A 21753-nucleotide genomic window follows, 5' to 3' on the forward strand; every position below is an offset into this window, starting at 1 on the left:
ATTTTATTTAAAAATCAAAGCATATCACTGTCAAGCCAAAGTGCATATCATTTTATCACCTGATTTAAAACAAAATTATATTTTTATCGGAAAATTAAGCTATCACAAAGTGCAGGTTCACTCAGTGAAACTTATGATTTTTGTGTGTGAGAGAAAGAGAAACAAAATTGTAAGTTTCCCAAAAAAGTTTCCCTGTGTGTAGCGGAAAGTTTCTCATGAGAAACTTTGTTTTATAGACTTTTGTCGATATTTTGGGCTTTTATCTAATACAATTTTATACGACGCTCATTCGACTTTTTTCTTTTAAAAATAGATTTAAACTTTTCGATTTTTAACATAATTTAAATGATTTTTAATACAATATTGAAATTTCATAGAATTTGTTTAATTTTGAAACTGGTTTATAAGACATTTAGGAGCTAATATTTCAAGCCCTTGTATGAACCCGCCAAAGACCATTTTTTTGATCTTTGCATGATATCTAGACATTAGAAGACATTTTTTATTAAAAATATCTGTCTGTCTATTTAAAATACATAAATAATTTAATAAATATCTTTGTTTTTTTTAATAAAAATTATAATAAAATATTTTACTTTTAAAATATCAAGTTCTTTCATATACACCACAGTTTGTTTTGGTTTTTTTTTCCTAACAGTCAAAAATAATCGATTAACATTTGAAAATGTTTCTTAATTTTCTTCATTTATAAAAAGTAATCAGATTATTCATTTTCTACTGAAATATTCAAGTTAAACAAGAGGGGGATATATTTTCATTAAAACAAAAACAACTTACATACATAAATAAACAGCAAAACACAGACAAAAAGAGAAAGACCAAGAGAATTACAAACACAAAGCAAACGACTAAAATATATAAAAAGACTATAAAAAAAACAAGAAAATAAAGAAAAAAATTAAATAACACATAACAACACTGTGTGTGGGGAAAATACATGGTCACAGTGGGGTTGCCATGAGTTGGAAAGAACGAGTATATAAAGGGATTGTAAGAAAATAACAGGAAATTTTAAGGTTTTAATAATAATTATTTGTAAATAATTTAAGTAAATATAGTAGTTTACACTTGTTAAATTTTAATATTTCTTAAAGCCAAATAATTTAAAGCAGAAATAAATTATTTTTGTTATAAAAATTGTTAATTTTGGTAAATATATAAACATTTTGTTAAAAAACACAAAAAATATTATTTAACTGTTATTAAAACAAAACAGAAACTTTTTTACGATATTATTGTTTTTGCAATAACTTTACATATTATTATAAATATTGTAATTTTACAGCTATAATTTTATATTATTTATAATTAACCATAATAAATGAATTATTCAACTACTTTAAGTGTTATTTTTCCATTAGAATTCAATTTAAATTAAAAAAAACTTCAATTTCTTTACAAAATTTCCTGCATAACCTAAACAATCCCTTAATTTCTTTTTAAAAAACAAAAACAATATAGAGGCAACCATGAGTCATGGTGATTAACTGCTTTTACACACATATAAACACACACACTTTCAATAAACAACACCTCTTTTTGTCTCTGTCTCTCTTTGCTTTTTTCTGTACGGTGTGGTCAAATTTATACTGACAGCTCTTTGGCAGATACAGAGTTGCAGTCAAGGCGCGTAGACAGCTAAAAAACTTAGTTCACCGTTTAATAAGTGTCGTTTTTATTGGAAAAATATATAATAATTTACAAAGGAAGATAATAAACTAAATTAAAAAATGCAAATAATAAAAGAAAATTAAACTCAAAAAAATGTCATTAAAACAAGTGTTATATTAAAATAACAAAAGAAAAAAAACATTGAAATTTTACCCCAAAAAAAACTAAAAGGAAATTAACAAATAAAAAAGAGGTCGTTTTGTGGCTGTTGAAAAAAAATAATAGAAAAAAAACAAATACATAAGCAAAACGAGAATGAGTAAATGTTGAAAATAGAAAAAGAAGCAGCAGAAATAACAAAAAATCATAGAAACGTAAGAGGCAATACCAAGAAGATTAAATACAAAGCAAAATAGAAAAAATAAAAAAAAAAAACAAGAGCACATATATATTAGCTCTTTCTCACTTAACTCACACATATTAGAATGTGTGAGTGTGATAGCTGTCATTACCTAAATGCACATAAAATTATAACAACAACAATAACTGCAATAAGAAGCAGCAAAAGTAAAATAACAACGAAAAGGGAAGAGTGCAAATATCAAGTAAATTTCTACCAACAAAATAATAACAACAGCACAACAACAAACAGTTATAATAACAAAAACAATTGTATTAGCAGCAAAAAGAAGAGAAATTTCATAAATTTTAAACAAAATGCATACAGAAACAACAAATTCTACACTAATATTAAACAATATGCAACAGCAACATTATTTAAGCCATCTGGAGCAGGATCAACTTATGCCAGAACCTGCACAACAACAACAACATAACTTTACACACTTGCCCTCCTCAACAAATAACACTAACACATCCTTGAATGCAGAAGGTCTTTATGCAGCAACAGTGCAACAACAACAACAGCAGCAGCAACATCACTTGACGTCAGCATGTCCCTCACAGTTTTACACTAATGGAACAACAACAAGGCTAACACATCCTGCCACTGACTCAACATCTACCTTTTCCTCCAGTTCAAGCTCTTCCTCCTCCTCCTCTTCGAATGACAGTAGTTATAACTGTCCCAATTCCCCTTCGGCTGACCTTAACTGTAAGAATAACAACAAAAATAATGCCTCCATAGGCGTTAACCTACGAGTAACAGGACAGTGTAGCCAAGGTGGTCGTAAATATATGGAAGATTACTTTTCGGTGGCCTATCAACAGTCAGAGAATGCCAAAGATTTGGAATATGCTTTTATTGGCATATACGATGGTCATGGAGGTGCAGAGGCTGCCAAATTTGCTAAAGAACATTTAATGATGGAGATTATTAATCAGCGACTGTTTTGGTCGGATAATGATCATGATGTTTTAAGGGCCATACGTGAGGGTTATATAGCCACACATTATGCTATGTGGAGGGAACAAGGTGAGTTTGTTTTTTCTTTCTTAGATTTGTATATTCCTAAATCTAGACTTGAAGTAGGGGTTTGGCAAAATAACTGCAAATAGTTATTTGATCTTATAAGATCTTTTATAATCTAAAGAAAATCATCTTGAGATTGCTTTCATTTTGTCATGGGGTTTGTTTTTAAATTCTGTGTGTCTTTCCCGAGATCCACATCAAAGTCATCCTAGCTTCAAATTTGGTGATACCCGACAGAACATATCATTCTAGTATTCTGATGGAACTCTTGCAAAGCCAATTCATCAAAAGAGAGGGAGATCCTAATATTCACAATTAGAGAGCTTCATCTCTCTGAATCACAGAGCTAATTATCCCTGTAATCGGATACTATTCTTCTACACACTTCATTCCCATTTAATCAATTTCCTTAGACTTCAAACAAAGCTTAGTCACAAATAGGAAGGGCCTAATACTCACAATAAAGAAGCTTTAAAAGCTTTCTTAAGATTGCTAATGGATTCAACAACAATTGGTTCTCTGCTGCGGACCTCTACATATCAAAATCAATATTGTTGATACATTAGAAGGCCAATTCAACCGCTTGTTTTAGAAAGCGATTTAGGATATCAGTGGAAGTCTTACAAAACCAACAACTACAGGAAACCTAGTACATGATATTAAGTTGCTGCTCTTTTTAACAAATTCCCTTCGAGAGATAGTTACACTCAAGCAAATCCATGACAAACTATTTTTTTCTTTTGCTTCAGAAAGTGACTTAGATCAATAGTGGAAGTTTTAGGGGAATCCTGGTAAATGATCTTAAGTTGTAGCTATTTTCAGTTTTACTCTATCGAATCCATGGCAATTAGATCTTTGTTTCGGAATCACATTTACATTGGATATTTGCTTCAAAAACTTGCGCTTTACACTGAACTAAATTAAAAAGTTTTTTGCTTTAGAAAAGGATTTAGGACAACAGTGAGTGTCTTACAAAGAGATACAGTTTTACTCTATCGAATCCATGGCAATTAGATCTTTGTTTCAGAATCACAAACCTTCAAAGATTGTTCATAATGTGACAGTTGAATTCAAAGAAAAGAAGAGGATTTGTTACAGAACTGAAAGTCTTACAAAGAGAACCATTATAGACGATTCTAGTACATTTATCACTCTCGTTTAAATATGATTATGGCAATTGAATCTTTGCTTCGGAATTACAACCCTTCAAAGATTGTTTATAAGGTGATAGTTGTATTTAAAGAAAAGGATTTGGGACATCACTGAAAGTCAAAATTACTAAAGAAAAATTGTAAATTCACTTGATTATCAGACATTTCCTGCTCATTTTACTGAAAACGTTGTAAGATCTGACATCCGTGTATCACAGCTTTTACAAAGACCAAAACCATAGACGGTTCTCTAGTACATTAATCACACTCTTTTAAAGATTAATATCTATGACAATTGAAATTTTGCTTCATGAAAGACTTTCAAAAAAACAAGAACATTAGAAGGAGTACCAGAACGTTTTATTCTCTTTCGGAATGACAATCCTTCAAAGATGGTTAATAAAGTGACAGTTCTTTGGGAACGAAAGAAAAGGATTTAGGACGTCACTGGCAATCTCACAAAGAGAACTATGGCGGTTCTTGTACATTAATCACACTTGTGTAAACAGAGTTAATGGAGAAACAGCAAAGATAGGTAACCATCTGTGACAATTGAATCTTTGCTTCATGGAAGTCTTTTAAAAAAGGAGTACTAGTACACCTTTATGTTCTCTATTAAACAATGTCAGTGGCCACCGGTAGGTTAGTGGTTAGTGTTCTAGTCTGGTAGACCGCAGGTGGTGGGTTCAATTCCCACCTGAGACACTGGTTAAAGAGCGCACAACAGGCCCGATAGAGGCCTAGGTGTATTTCCTCGGATTTGATGTATATACATCATCCTTTCAAACTCACTAACTAAACAATCTCAAGTTCTATATAAATGGTTTTTCAAAAAGCTTGTGGAAAAATAGATTATATTTTTATTTAAGACAGTTTTTTTTTTCTATAAACTAGAGTTAAACTCGTTTAAATGCATTAGAGGTTTTTTTTAATTTTAAACTACTTTAAGGTTACTGGTTTAAGGTCAATTTCAAAACCAGTTAAATTTAGTTATTTTTAACTAAATAACCGTTAAAGGCTGTTATATAATTTCAATTGATTTAATCTAAAATTTTAATTTTGTTACACAAACTTCAAAACTAACTGCAATTTAATTCAGCCCAGACATCATCCATCCATTGTCAGTAGTGACACATTCTTATTATACATAACAATTTTGCATTCTCTCTCTCTCTTTCTCTCTGTGTGTTTTTCGCTTTACACCTCTTGTTTGACCGTTAAATTAGCAACCAGAATCAATTTTCAACAATTACAGTTTCCTTTATTTGTGCATTCAACACATCTTATACAAAAATCATCATAGACCACAACCTTTTTTTGTTTTCGTTTCATTTCAGCTGTAATGAACAGACAGAAATCATTTTTAATACCCCGCCAAATTATATTTGTCATGTTTTTATATTATTTTCTTGCTTTATCATTTTAAAAAACCCAAGTCAGTCGTCAGTCATTATTATATATTTAGTAGAAAATTTCTGTTTATACGATTTAGTTCATGCAGATACATGCCTTAAAAACTCACACACAAACACACACACACACATTGAAATAATATCGTCATACACATTTTGTTTTTAATACCCCAAGTTGTTTTTTCAAAATCGTTTTCATTATTTTTCGTATCTATCTCATTTATTTGCTTGCTGCCTGTGTTTGCTATAGCAACGTAGCATTCCCAGCCACATATAAAATAATCAAATTTCACCACCATCATACAAATGTAAAAAACATGCATCTGGTTTTATTTTATATATTTTCTTTCTATATCTTTATCGTACTACCACCACCATCATCATCACTACTTTGTACATTTCTCTATTCACAAATTGAAAACTACTTTAGCTCTTTCTGAGTATTATCTAGAAAATGTTGAAATTGTACACAACAAACAGCTCGCTATAGCTGTTGTATATTTTACATACACAATTTTCTATATTATGCATGGGCTTGGTTAAATTAACATGTACCCATTTCTATGGTATTTATGAAAAAGTTTATTTTTTATACACTTCGTTGCGGGAAAAAACAGTAAATGGAAGAAAGAAATCGATTTTTTATATGTGAAAATATAAACAAATATGTTGACGTCCGATTTAAGCAAATCCAAGATGTCCTCTCAGCGGATAACACATATTTCAACTTTCGAAGTTTAAAATGACACTCAAAGTCTAAGGCAAGGTTCCATAATTTTCACTATTTTCCTCATCCATTCAAACTAAGTGGTTCCACCAAAATTTAAACACACTTCCAAGGATAGCTTTCAATATAGCTAATGTGCTATTATGTAGCTATATGAAAGTATTTTGATCTTGACTTCCGATGCCTTCAACACAGTCTGACTTCCAAGGTGCGGTAGTTAGTTGTGTAGTTGTTGCTGGGGTTGACAGCCCTTGGCCAATAATTTCGGGTCATTCCGGTACGTAGAACCGGCTGTCGGGGAAAGTATGGTGTCGTTGTTTACTAAGACTCAATACATGATCTCAAGGTATCTTATTAGACCTTTAATCTGTGACATTAATATTTTCCTTATTCCCCATTCCGTCGAAACACTTCTCGGCTCTAAATTAAGAGTTCAAATTTTAAAGAACTTTAATATTCTATTTAGGAACTGTTCTGTCAATGTACCTTCAGACTCTAACAGAGTTCTTAAACACAACTTGTAAAGAATTCAAATTCTAAAGAATATTTTGACAGAACCAATAGTTGTCTGTATCTTCGATGAGACGTGAGCTTAGTGCGAGTTTAAGATAATGAATTATTGATTTGAAAGACCATCGCCTTATTTCTATCATAGATCTATCCGCAAACGTAGCACAACTAAAGAACTACAGTAATCGTTCCCTCGACAATTGGAACCTCGGCCAAAGATTGTTAACTTAGCAACAGCTGTATCAACCGGAAATTTTTTCCCAGGGAAAAACTTCCAGTTACAGCCAACCTTTTATAACAACAACTACAGTAATATCCATTATCATCCATCCACCTTTTAGTTTATTCGCTCTATCCCCAAACGCATACTAGCTAATGTATTCCCGGTTTCTAATTTCATAAGAATCGCTTCTCTTAACAACGGATCTCCGTTATATATTGCAAAGCTTGATCTACACGGGGTCCAAGATCTTCTGGTACATTGTTTTCTGACTGGTTGTTGGTGACGATCAAAAGAATTCTTAATCAACTTACTTCTCTCAGAAAGAAATCTGGATAATTATGAATTTGTTGTAAAAAGCAACAACAAGCTTCTTGTCCATCATACTCACCAAATTAGCATGTTCCAGGGGACATAGATATAGGGATCCATTTGAACGATATTAGGATCTATGCTCTGCTACATGATTCCTTGAAAGAAATCATGTTTTATAGAAAGCTATTAACAAAGTTAACATTTCCTGAGGGACTAGTACTTCTAATAAACGTAAATTTCTTCAATATAGCAACCGTTACTCCAAAACTATCCCCAGAGATTTAAAACTCAGGAGCAGTCTAAAGTTTTCTCTTGCAAAAATAGTACACAATGGAACTGTTTATACCTATTCACTCAAAATTATTTTAAAAAATTATGTAAAATTTGAAAATTTTATGTAAAATTTAAAAACACTTCTAGCAACAGCTTGTTTTCTTGTCGCCAGCTGTTATAAGACCTCTACTTCTTGATATTTGTATATATTTTCTTTTTTTAATTTGTTGTGTTTGTTTTTTTTTTTTCAACACAGCAAATAGTCACATAAATAAAAATGTGAGAAATGTGTAAAAAAGAGTAGTAGATTTTGTAGTATTATAAACTAGAGTTGCCACTTGAAATGCGTTAAGAAAATTATTTCAAAACTATGAAAAACCAATAATTAAAATAACGTTCGTTTAAAACAAAAGACCTTGATTAAAACAAAAAAATTCAAAATTATATAACTATTTTAAAAAAATGGCAACCCTATATACAGTTATATTGTGAAATTTTTTATTTAATTTGTATACAGAGAAAAATATCTACAATGGAATATTCCCAAAGTTGCTTTACCATACGTTTTTTTCAATTTTGTTCATACTAAATGTATACTATACTCTGTACTACCTACATTTTTAAATTCAAATACATTTTGTATACATATGTATGTTTTTTCACATACTGGTTCGTTTGGTTTTTAAAATAATTTTTCTGTATATACAACACACCACCAACACCACTAGCAAACCAATACCACCACCATTATTATTGTTACCCAGTCAGTCAGCCAGCCAGCCAGCCAGCCATGCCCAAGTATATTTAATTTTCAACCATTGCCAGATGAGAAGAATTATTATCAATTCCTTTTTGTAGATTTATTCGTTAAAATTTATTTCATCGCAACGGTTTTGTTCGTTTCTCTTTTCTCTGTATTTCTTTTTTGTTTCTTCAATATTGTTGTTGCTATGTATATATAGTGTTGTAAAAGTTGTTGTTTATAAAGCAAAAACTACCTAACCTAAGTATGGTGATGGTGGTGGTTTTCATTGTTGTATACATATTATTGAGTTTACATAAGCCAGTCACTTTTTTTAGAGCGCTGTCATACTCAAGTATAAATTGTTGTTGTATGTGAACGTTATATCGTTGAACAACTGAACAACAAAAATGATTGTATTATACTCTGTATATGACTCAGTCATGGTTATATTGAAAAATTTTATTTTTTCTATATAACAGCAAAATTTCAAAAAAAAAATATATACCCAGCTAGTTAGATACCATAAATTGTTGTTTGTTTTCTTTATTTAACAGGAAATTGTAGATTTTAGTTTTTTTATTATTGATTTTTCTAGTTTTTTTTCTTTAATTTCAAATATATTAAACGTTACTTTTTGTTATAGTAGAAAAGTTTTAACACTTTGTTTTAAAATTTGGCGGCTTTGGCTGTTTAACTGTCAATATCTGTTTGTTAAATTCACCTCAATTTATGTGTTTTTTTTTTTTTTTGCTTTTTAATAACATCCTCCTCTAATGTCAAGTGTTAAAAACAATAACAACACTGTAAAAGGCAAAAAAAAAATATTGTCAAACATACACTTTCATACATACACACATCCATAATCATACGTTTAGGTTATTTCTTTTAAAAATAAACTTTTATTTGTTTTGGTTTGTTTTGATTATCTTAATTTGCCGCTATTAATCTCTCCTCTCAATAATAAAAAAAGTAAACAATAACAATTGTTTTGATTAGCCTTGCCATAGTTGACATATTTCGTTTAGCTGTTAATTGTAAGAAAAAAAGTAGTAGGAGCTTAAGGAAAATCATTAAATATTAAGAAAATTTTAACTTTTAACAAAAAAATTTATAAATAACATAAAATATAAATAAATTAGCTTTTAGTTTTATAAATTATGTTAATTTTAAAAGCCTAATTATAATTCTGTAAAGAAAAACAATTATTTTGTTTGGTTGTACCCCATAGTTCGACTGTGACCGATAGTTCTTTCCTGGGGAAAAACTTTCGGTTGATACAGGTGTCTCTGGGTTGACAATCTTTGGCCGAGTATGACTCGGGTCGTGCCGGAGCGAAGGTCCAATTGTCGTGGCAACGACCTATGTAGTAGTTGTTGTAAGTTCGAATGAGTCAAAAGTTTCAAAGTTATTTAAGGTGCAGTACATTCTACAGGTTCTTTTCAAATACTATTGTTTGTGTTTTCTTATGAAATGATATTTTTATAGGACATATTACAATATGATAAGATAGTGCAATAAGGAAGTTAATGAACATTTTCTATAAGTTCCTAGTGGGCATAAATAGGAAATGTTATAAAATTTCTTACATTACTTTCAAACATTTAACATTTTTACATTTTCAAGATCTGACAACTTTCGTTAGTTTCTATAGTGGGCGTTAGTGGAATGTTTTAATTAAACATAACTCTAGTCTGTATTTTAAGTTGTTTTAATAAAATAGTGTAAACTACTTTAAACATAACCTTTAACTAAAAAAAAAACAACTTTCTATTTTGTTAATCTTCCAGACAAATGGCCCAAAACAGCCAATGGTTTACCCAGCACAGCCGGCACCACCGCTACAGTGGCTTTTATAAGAAGAGAAAAGATCTATATAGGACATGTAGGAGATTCCGGCATAGTATTGGGTTATCAAAATGAAAATGAAAACTTTTGGAGAGCGAAACAATTGACAACCGATCATAAACCCGAATCGGTAGAAGAAAGAACCCGTATTATGAATTCGGGTGGTAAAGTAGTGGTAAAATCAGGAGTACCCAGAGTAGTATGGAATCGTCCCAGAAATGGTAAGTTAGAAAGGAGAAAACTCTTTAAGATTTAAGACTTATTTCGTTCTTTTTCAAAAAAAATTTTAGCCAGTCACCGTGGACCCATACGCAAAAAGACCTTAGTCGATGAAATACCCTTTTTGGCGGTTGCTCGCAGTTTGGGTGATCTTTGGAGTTATAATTCAGAACGCAATGAATTTGTTGTTAGTCCAGATCCAGATGTCAAAGTTATACCCATTAATAGTAAAACATTCCGTTGTTTGATATTCGGCACTGATGGTCTTTGGAATGTGGTTAGTGCCCAGGAAGCTGTCAATACGGTACGCTATAAAGAGGTTATCAAAGAACGTTTAATGGCCCAAAGAGGTGACTCACCTCAGGAGGGTGGTAATCAATGCACAAATCCAAGTAAATCTTTAGTAGATCAAGCTTTACGCACCTGGTCAATTAAAAAAATGCGTGCCGATAATACCTCGGTGGTGACAGTAATGTTATATCCACCCGGTCAATCGGATCATAATACAAATGCTGAGTGCAAAGAGAGTAGTGGCGGCTCATTAACCAATCCTCCAGACTTTGTACAGCCCATTAGTTATGGCTTGGAATACACACAAGTTCAAGCTGAAATACCGGCCTATGATGATGCTACCACTTATAAAGAAATGGCTTTAAAATATTTACCTCCGGAAGCTTATCGTAATTTCAATTATTATGCCGATGAGTCAGATACCGAAGGTGAAGACAATGAAGAAAGTGAGGAAGAAGAACAGGAAACTACACCTGGTAGTTTACAAAACCATAATAATTATCAGCAACATCAGCAGCATTTAGTTAACACTAACAATTGGAATTGGCCGACTAATAATAGTCAAACAATACAGCCTTTAGTTAGACCCTTAGAACCTGAGGAAGAGGAGGAAGCAGAAGACGAAGAAGAAGAAGAGGAGGAAGAGGAAGAAGATGAAGACGTTATGGAAGAGGAGTCTATAGATGAAGTACATTTACAGGCACCGGAAAGACCGGTATGCATAGTAAACTATCAAAACTATGTACATCTAGAGGCTGAAGAAACCAACAATGCTACTGATTCTTATATTAATACCTTTGCCGAATCCTATAATTCCATATTAACAGCTTCACAAGAGGATTGTCTAACCACGGCGGCAGTAAATGCCTCATCATCTTCATCATCCTGTTCCAGTAATAGCAATTCGAATTCAAATTCCAATTGTCAAAGTGTTACACCACCCAATATGCATGATATCTTACAAGAACAGCAGCTTTATCAACAACAATGCATGTCCGAGGAAGAGGGTTATTCTTTAACAAAATTAGAAACCAGACGTGAACAACAATCATGTAAAACTTTGGAGAATAGACTGCATTTAGCAACGGAAACAGCGGCAAATGTTCAAACGTTTAAGATCTTTCATGAGGCAAATGGACAACAAGACATGGGCTTGTATCAAACAAATAATGAGAGATATTATCAGCAGCAACAGCAAGAGTTTATTACTCATTTACCACAAAAACCTTTGGAATTGCATTCGCTTTTGCAGCAAGAACGTGAAGAGGAACAGCAAGTGGCCTATGAACGTTTACAAATGGAAAGTAAACTACAGCAGCAGCAACCTCAAAATATTAATGCATATGCTTGCCTGCAAACAGTAAACAGTTTAGAACAATCTCTGCAGCAGCAACCTATCGAGGAAGTAGAATATTTAGAGGAAGAAAGCTCTCTAATAGAAGAGCTGCAGGAAGAAGAAATAACATCAACAGATTCCGAGCTCAATGCAGCCGAAGAAATGGTACAAATTAATGAAATTTCCTCTTCATCCTGTGAAGACTCCAGTGCAGAGGTGGAGGAGATGCAGGAAACAGAAGTTTTAGAAAATATAGAAATTTTACCCTTAAAGCCTTTAGATGAGGAATCTAAACAGGAATTAATTATAGCCGAAAGTGAAGTATTAGTAAACTCTAAATATCCATTAACAAAGATCTCCAAAAACAGTATTTGCCCGCCACCAACAGCAGCGTCCACAGCATTAGTTTTAAACACTCCCCTTAAGACAAATATAAGTCTTAGCAAACGTAATAAAGCCTCTTATCTGTATGCCAATGTACCTAATGAAAACAACCTACAAAGAATCTCAAATTCCAAAAATCCACATATGCTTTACGCCAAAAACACACAATCCTCCTCAAAACGACGCCGTAGCATGTGTATGACACCAGGCGGCAGTAGTATGACGCCACCGGCAGCCACTTCAACACCCATGATACAAAGACAATTGCGCAGCACCTCTAATACTCCCTGCTCCTCGAGTACAAATCCCAATCTTATAGATTATGGTAAACGTACCTTGAGAACGCGCAATTCTTTGGCCAAAGAAATGAAAGCTAAAAATACTTTAGTTACCTCAACACTTAAATATCCTCACAATGCGGTAACACGCAATTTCCTACGCAACACAGCCGCCAATCTAATGCTACTCAATGAACAACATCTAACACCCTGTAGTCGTAGATCTCTTAGTAGTAGCAACAATGTGCGCTCTAATCCCAGAGCTAGCATCAAAACAAGACGTGATACTCCGGGGCCGCCACATCCTCAGCTTAATCTAAGATCTAGACAAATAGCTACCACACCCGCCTCCAACACCCCCAACCAGCAAACATCAAATGTCAGTTCTTTGAGAACTCCCCCCGCTGCTACATCTACACCTGTGATAAAACGTGCCTCTCTAACGGAACGTCGTATTTTACGTAGCATGCATACACGCAGCAGCTCCAGCAAATCTTCACAAACACCTGCCACCTTTAGTAAATCCACTAGAACCCAAAGTACGGGCAGTAATTTGGCAGCTCCACCACCCTCTCCCAAACTAATAAATGCTGCTGCTGCAGTGGCTGCCGCTACTCGAGCCAGATCTTTGCTAAATGCCAAACATGCCGCCGCTAACAATGGTACACAATCGGTAGTATCGGCTGTTTTTGGCAAGCGTACAAGTTTAAGAAGTAATGTTAGTTCACACCCGGCCGCTTTAAACACTTCCTCATCCACTGTCTCACCTGCAGCCACTCATCAAACCTTAAGGGGTCGTATTGTCAAGAAATTGAAACGGTAAAACGTAAATATTTAAGAAATTTGGTTTGAAAAGGTATTTAAAGTATTGCTAGGATAAATAGGTTTTATAAAATCTAGAAGGAACTTTTTAACGAGACTCGATACAAAACAGAATTTGTATTCTAAACATACACAATTTTTTTTATATTTTCTATACCAAAAGCTTTAAATGCAATTAAGCTTTTGTTTTAGCTAGTTTTAACAAACAAATTTCAACATATTCAAAAGCTTTTTTTATGAATTATCTTTAAAATAATTTTTTTGGTAGAAAGCCTATTAAAGCTTTCTATTTAATCCCCTAAAAGCTTTATAAAAGCTTAAAATATAAGTTATTAAAACTTATCAACAAAAAGCTCTCTTTAAACACCATTCTAATGAAACTCTAGTTTTATAAGTTTTAAGCTAAAAGCTTATGCTTCAAATTAAAATCTTTATCAAGCTCTTATTGCATAAAAAACAAAAAAGCTCTTGTTTAAATACTATTTATAAGTTTTTAAATGAAAGCTTTTTGCTTGATACCAATATTGTAACTAAAACCAACATTTTTTTATTAAAAGCTCTTTTTAAAAAATAAAAGTTTTAGTTTTAAAACTAAAATAATTGTTTTTTAAAGAAAGTTTTTTTAATTTAAAGCTTTATTGGATAATTTTAAATTTCTTTAAAGAAAAAACGTTTTAAGCTTAAATATGTGTAAAGCTTTTAATTTTCATTAAAAGCTTTTATAAATATTTCTCAATAAAAGCTCTTTTTTCGAAAGCAATAGTTTTAAACTTCAATAAAAGCAACATTTTGAAGTTTAAACTAAAAAATTGTTGTCTTCTAAAAAAAGGTTTTTGTTTCTAGCAAAAAGTACTTAAACTCTTTTTAAACTAAAGCTCTTAATTGAAAACAGTATAAATTGCTTTATAATTCGTTTTTAAGCATAGAAAATGGTTTTCAATTAAAAGCTTTAAAAAGCTTTTTTTAAAATTTTTATTTTCTTAAAGCTTTTTAGGAGAAATTTTGAAAAGTAGTGAAAGAACTCAAATTTTATAACAAAAATATTTATAAATTCTAATGAAATTTAAAAAAATTGCAAAGTTTTTAGTTAAAAGCTTTTTTAAACTGTTTTTAACAAAAAGTATTTTTACACTTTTTAAACTAAAGCTCTTAATTGAAAACAGTGAAAATTGCTTTATAACTCGTTTTTAAGCATAAATTATTGTTTTCAATTGAAAGCTTTAAAAAGCTTTTTTAAAAAATTTCATATTTTTTAAAGCTTTTTAGGAGAAATTTTAAATACAAGTGAAAGAACATAAGGTGTATAACAAAAAAATTTAAAAATACTAATGAAATTTTATAAAACTTGCAAAGTTTTTAGTTAAAAGCTTTTGAAAAACATGTTTTTTTACAAAATTTGTGAAAAATAACAAGATTTGTTGAAAGTTTTTAAAACAGCTTTTGTTTTATATTGAACTAAAATACTTGGTTTTTATATAACTTTTATATAGCCTTAAAAAGCTTTGGGCACAAAATATTTAAAATGGAAAGCTATTTTAAAGCTTTTAATGCTAAATTTTTTGTTCTTTTTTTAGGCGGATTTAAACAAAAAAATTGTATATCAAAGAAATTTTGAAAAAGCTTGTGAATTCATTTAAAGCTTAAAGCTTTTGGTACAAATGGAAAGCTTTTAATGCTAAAATGGTTGTTCTATTTTTTAGCGATTTAAACAGAAAATTGTACTTAAATAAATTTAGAAAAAAACTTTTGAATTTATTTAAAGCTTTTATTTTAAAACTTAAAGCTTTTGGTAAAAAATATTTAAAACTATTTACTTAATGGAAAGCTTTTTATGCTAAAAACTTTTCTTTTTTTAGCGGACTTAAAAAAAATTGTAAATTAAAGAAATTTTGAAAAAGCTTTTGAATTCATTTAAAGCTTTTTATGAAATATAAGTTTTTCTTAGATTTTAGTTAAGTCTGTTCCTAGTAATACTTTAATAACTTTAAAACAAGTGTCTAGACCAAATTGTTTTTTTTTTTATTTTTTTAATCAAAAAAAAAATGGGTCAAGAATTTTTTTAGTACAAAATGTCAATAAATTGAAAAATTTGTTTTTTTTCGGAATAAAATTAAATTAAACAAAAATAATTAAAAAAAAAAATATGTATACAAACTGTATATGAACAAATTATTAATAAAATATTTATAAAAAACCATATATGTATGTATATTTAATTAAATATTAATATAATTTTAATTCAATATATAATTTCTTTCATTCTTTTAAACAAAACAACTTAAATAATACAACAAAACTTTTGCTGTACATTTTTTTTATCATATTTATATCCTATACTTCAATAATCAAAATAAATTTATTTATTTTAAATAAAAATTAAAAAAAAACCAATAACATTTTACTTTTTAAAATATTTTAAACTTTTTTGCTTTTAGTCTTTAGAAAAAAACCTTATTTTTAAATGTAATGAATTTTTTACTTTTTGTCATGAATTAATATCTTTCTTTTAATTTTGTTGTTTTCTTTAAAAAATGTAAATAATTTATTAAAAAAAAAATCTTCAATAAATAACTAAGAAAACACATTGTTAATTATAAAAATTTGTCTTAAGTTTTACATGTTTAAAATACTTAATTAATAATTAATTCAATGTGGTTCAAGTGTAGTTTAGTTTTAAAATTATTATTATTAAATATATTTAATTATTATATATTAATAATTAATAATAAATATTAAAATGCTAAAGATTTATTATTATTAATACAGAGATATAAATTATATAACATTTAGTTACTGGAATAACAAATACATACAAAATTTCTATTAAAAAAACAATAATAGAAATTTATAAAATTAAATAAATTATTTTTTCAAAAATGAAATATAAAATCAAAATTTAATAAAGTGTTTTTATTTAAAAAGGTTTACAAAAAAACAAAAAGAAAGCAAAATGTAAGTAAAAAAAACTCCACAAAGAATACAAATTATAGACACAAATCATAGTTCCCACGACAATTGGATCTACGCTCCGGAACGATGCGAGTCATACACAGCCAAGGATTGTCAACCCAGCGACAGCTGTATAAATCGAAAGTTTTACAACAACAAAGATCATTGTCTTGTCTATAGACTGGATCGTTGTCTAACCTACAAACTAAATCGGTGGTTTATCTATCGTTGTCTTATCTAGGTTAAACATAAGATCGTTCTCTACTCTGTAGACTAGATCGTTCTCTACTCTATAGACTAGATCGTTCTCTACTCTATAGACTAGATCATTCTCTACTTTATAGACTAGATCGTTCTCTACTCTATAGACTAGATCGTTCTCTACTCTATAGACTAGATCGTTCTTTACTCTATAGACTAGATCGTTCTCTACTCTATAGACTAGATCTTTCTCTACTCCATAGACTAGATCGTTCTCTACTCTATAGACTAAATCGTTCTCTACTCTATAGACCAGATCGTTCTTTACTCTATAAACTAAATCGTTCTCTGCTCTATAGACTAGATCGTTCTCTACTCTATCATTATATACTTTATAAACTAGATCGTTCTCTATTCTATAGACTAGATCGTTCTCTATTCTAAAGACTAGATCGTTCTCTACTCTATAGACTAAATCGTTCTCTACTCTATAGACTAGATCGTTGTCTTGTCTATATACTAGATCGTTATTTTGTCTATAGACTAGATCGTTGTCTTGTCTATAGGCTAGATCGTTGTCTTGTCTATAGGCTAGATCGTTGTCTTGTCTATAGGCTAGATCGTTGTCTACTCTATAGACTAGACCGTTGTCTACTCTATAGACTAGACCGTTGTCTACTCTATAGACTAGACCGTTGTCTACTCTATAGACTAGACCGTTGTCTACTCTATAGACTAGACCGTTGTCTACTCTATAGACTAGACCGTTGTCTACTCTATAGACTAGACCGTTGTCTACTCTATAGACTAGACTGTTGTCTACTCTATAGACAACAACCTTGACTTGTCTATAGACTAGATCGTTGCCCTGTCTATAGAGTAGATCGTTGCCTTAGTCTATAGACTAGATCGTTGTCTTGTCTATAGACTACATTGTTATCCATTCTATAGCTTATAACGTTGATTTGTTTGTTTTATTCCTAAAACATCTGATCGTTTTTTAGTTTTGCAACAAGGCGTATGAGTGTTAAGTTTTATAAAGTTCGTTACAGCATGTTTGAAAGGGTTTTGTTGTCGTTGTTAATCCAATAATATAACATGCTTGTTTTTATTATTGAAAGTCATAAAAAAATTAAAACATTCGTTTAAAGACAAAAAAAAAACAACAACAATTTCTTTGTCTTTTTTAACCACAACTAACAGATGGTTTGGTGGAGATTGGTTACCGGTGTTTTTTTTTTTTTAAATTTTAAAGAATTTTATTTTTAAATTTAAACACTAACAAGTCTTAAAATTTTCTTAAATAAAGGTATTTTTAAATAAAACAAAGAAAAAGGTTTTAAGTTACAAAAAAAAAAAACAGTTAAAAATTAAAATAAATTAAATTTGGTAACAAGCTTTATTTTAACCAAAAGGGAATTTTTCCATATTTTTATACAAAAAAAAATTATAATATTTATTAACAAAAACGCAACAATTTATTTTCTTAATAATTTTAGTATTTATGCAGTCTAAGTATTAAACCAGTTTTAGAGAGAAAAAAATTAATAACAAATTATAGCTTAATAACATTTATGGTACTGGACCAAATCACGTTGTGGTTAATATTTGTGGTTGACAATAAAAAAATATTGTTAATAATTTATTAAGAAAAAAAAATGTGTATAAAATAAACACTAGACTAACGAGTGGGTTGTTGTTGTTATTGTTTCTTTTTGTTTTCAAAACCCAGTTTAATATAAACATTTGCATGTGACGTGACGTCAGTTTATTCAAAAAATTTCTTTGAAATTAGAATGATTTTTACTTTTTTATTTAATCTTTTCTTTATTATTTATTAAATGAACAATTAAACCTTAAACTACGCCCCTTGTATGTTTAATACTTTTTTATTTATTTATTTTTTTTTTTTTTTGCTTTTCAAAAGCACGATTTGTAACAGGTGTTTGATAAAGTTTTACAAAAAAATATCAAGAACATTTAAGATTTATTATTGTTGTGCAATATATTATAGTGCAATAATTATATTTTATTAAACTTTTACTTAAAAAAAATCACGTGAAACAATTTTTTTAATTAACAGTTTATTTGTTAATTGAAATTAATTTAAATTAAAATCATATTAACTTCCGGTTTAATATGAAATAAAAAAAACATGCAGCCATTTTTAGTGAAAGTTTAAAGGATATCGGAATGAATGAAAATGTCTACAATCTCTGACCTTAAATGCAAATAAAGGGAGATAAAAGTGCTGCCAAGTTTATGTAAACTATTTACTGTACATTCTTTATCTTAGTCTCTAGACTGGATGATGGTCTTGATCATTGACTAGATTACAGTACAGTTTACAGACCAGATTAAAGTCTAGTCAATACACTGCGTTCAAGACTAGATCATTGTCTTGTCTATAGACTACATCATTTTCTTATCTATAATCTAGCTTGTATTCTAGTTTATACACTAGATTATAGTCTTGACTATAGACTAGATTGTGGTCTACACTATAGACTAGATTGTGGTCTAGTCATTAAACTAGATTGTAGTTAAGTCTTTAAACAAGTTTGTAGTCTAGTCTTTAGACTAGATTGTGGTCTGGTCTTTAGACTACATTATGGTCTACTCTTTAGACTACATTGTGGTCTAGTCTTTAGAATAGTTTGTGGTCTAGTCTTTAGACTAGTTTGTGGTCTAGTCTTTAGACTAGCTTGTGGTCTAGTCTTTAAACTAGATTGTGGCTTGTCTTTTGACTAGAATATAATCTATTTTATAGACTAGTAGTTAAGTCTTTATACTAGATTGTGGGCTCGTCTTTAGACTAGATTGTGGACTCCTCTTTAGACTAGATTGTGGACTCATATTTAGACTAGATTGTGGTATAGGCTCTAGACTAGTTTGTGGTTTAGTCTTTTTTTTACTAGATTGTTGTAAAGGATTGTGGTCTAGTCTTTAGACTAGATTGTGTTCCTGTCTTTAGACTAGATTATTGTCTAGCATTTAGACTATATTGTGAACTAGTGTTTAGACAAGATTGTGTCTAATCTTTGGAAAAGTTTGTGGTCTTGTGGTCTGTTTTAGACTAGTTTGTGCTCCTGTCTTTAGACCAGTCTGTAGAGTGTTTTGTGATCAAGTCTGAAGACTAGATTACAGTCTTTAAATTAATTATGGTCTTTACAATAGATTATGGTCTTTAGACTAGATTATGGTATAGTCTTTGGACTAGATTATGGTTTAGACTTTAGTGGTCTAATTTTTAGATTGGGGTCTAGTCTTTAGACTAGTTTTTCGATAAACGCGCGGTTGGCTTGTCTATAGATTAGCTCAATATGTTTCGTTTGACTAGATCAGTCTGAAGACTATAGAAACTCTATAGAATAGATCGTGGTTTAATAACATGTATCATAGACTAGTCTATGACCCGCAATATATTCTTTTGTATGGCTAGGATTATCGCCTAGTCTAAAGACCGCATCGTTTTACATACTGTAGACGAGAGTGCTAAAAGTTCTATAGAAACTATAAACTATAGAGATTAGAAGCTAAAAGTTCTATAGAACTATAGTTTTGTTTTCAAAAAGTTAGTTTTATCTCAAACGCCTTTAAAGATGTTTTTATGTGCAAAACATAACAAAAAAATGTAAACAGAAACTGTAACAACTATAACAGTGCTGCCAAATTTTTAAGTACTAATCCTAGAGAGCATTACAAATAAAAAAGGATGCCAGATAGTATAAAATGAAAATAACGGTGATAAATAAAGAATGTAAACAAAAATCCTTAGGAATTGAAAAAAAATAAAGAAAAATAAGAATACAAGAAAAAAAAATTATATAAAAAGCGAAGAATTATAAGAAAAAAGAGGCAATTTAATAATTATAACAAAAGAAAACAATAATTGTACTTAATTAAAGGAGTTTTGATGCTTTTAATATACGTCATAACTTCCGCTTAAGGTAAAACCCCTCCACAAAATAAAATTCACAGAAAAAAGCCATTTGTGACGTACATTGCTTGGTTTAATGAAAAAATATTCCGCTAAATATGTTTTTTTGTTATTTCTTAAGAAAGTCAATGGCTCCAATATAAAAAAACTTGTTTTAATTATATTCATTCATCTTTAAGTTTTTGGGTGGAATTGTAAACAATGTTTATTATGGCTTGTTTGTTTATTTATCTCAATTTTTTTTATAGCTTAAAAATACAAATAATAATGAACTAAAAGCATCATCAAGCGGACAAAACAAATAAAAATTTTGCCAAAAAAATGTGACTTCAAAAAAATGTCTCACGTTAATCTACTAATTAAGGTAATTTATGTTTTTATAAAATGCATATTAAAAATTTTATAGCAAATCATGGTGATTTAAAAAAAAATATATTACAAGCTTTTAGAAATATATCAAAGAAATTAAAGAAATTTTAATTATTTGGGATGATTAATATAAACTTCTTCAAATTAAAAGAAAAATCCCCTGTTAAAAATTTCAACTAAAAATTTTCCTTTGAACTTGTTAAATAAATGCAATAATTAAAAGAAAATCCCCTTTAAAGGAAGTACCCAAAAAACAAACTGGTTTACTAAACGCATAATTTGCGTATATTATTATATAACATTTAAAAACTTTTAAAATTGCATTAAAATAAAAGATTATCTTGAAGACATGAAATGTGTAAAATTTATTATATAAATTAATTAATTTGTTCTAAATTATTTTGCAATTTTAAAAACAAAATCTTCATGTTATTAAACTGATGATCAAGTTTTATTGTTTATGTATATGTTAATTAATTAAATAATGTTGTTAATTATTAATGTTATTTAAAATTAATGTCTGATTTATTAGGATGACCTTAACATCTTAATTATTAAGTGCTTTAACTGAAATTAAAGTTTATTGGCAAATATTTGAGAAATATAAACAAACAAACAAAAAAATTACATGTAAATGGGATTTACCTGTCAATTAGCAGTAGTAGTTGGCTTAAAGAGTTCAAACATAGAATAAAAAACACG

At 29.8% G+C, this 21753-nt stretch overlaps 1 protein-coding gene across 1 annotated transcript; it reads left to right on the forward strand.

Moving 5' to 3' along the window:
* The first annotated feature begins 1611 nt into the window (after positions 1-1611).
* Positions 1612-13932, forward strand: LOC111679752. Its single transcript, XM_023441349.2, has 3 exons — positions 1612-3067; positions 10205-10483; positions 10553-13932. The coding sequence occupies exons 1-3, from the start codon at positions 2350-2352 to the stop codon at positions 13591-13593; spliced, it is 4038 nt and encodes a 1345-aa protein (XP_023297117.2). The 5' UTR covers positions 1612-2349; the 3' UTR covers positions 13594-13932.
* Positions 13933-21753: the final 7821 nt, after the last annotated feature.

Source organism: Lucilia cuprina, chromosome 3, assembly GCF_022045245.1.
Source record: "Lucilia cuprina isolate Lc7/37 chromosome 3, ASM2204524v1, whole genome shotgun sequence".
In the NCBI taxonomy this organism is placed as follows: Eukaryota; Metazoa; Arthropoda; class Insecta; order Diptera; family Calliphoridae; genus Lucilia; species Lucilia cuprina.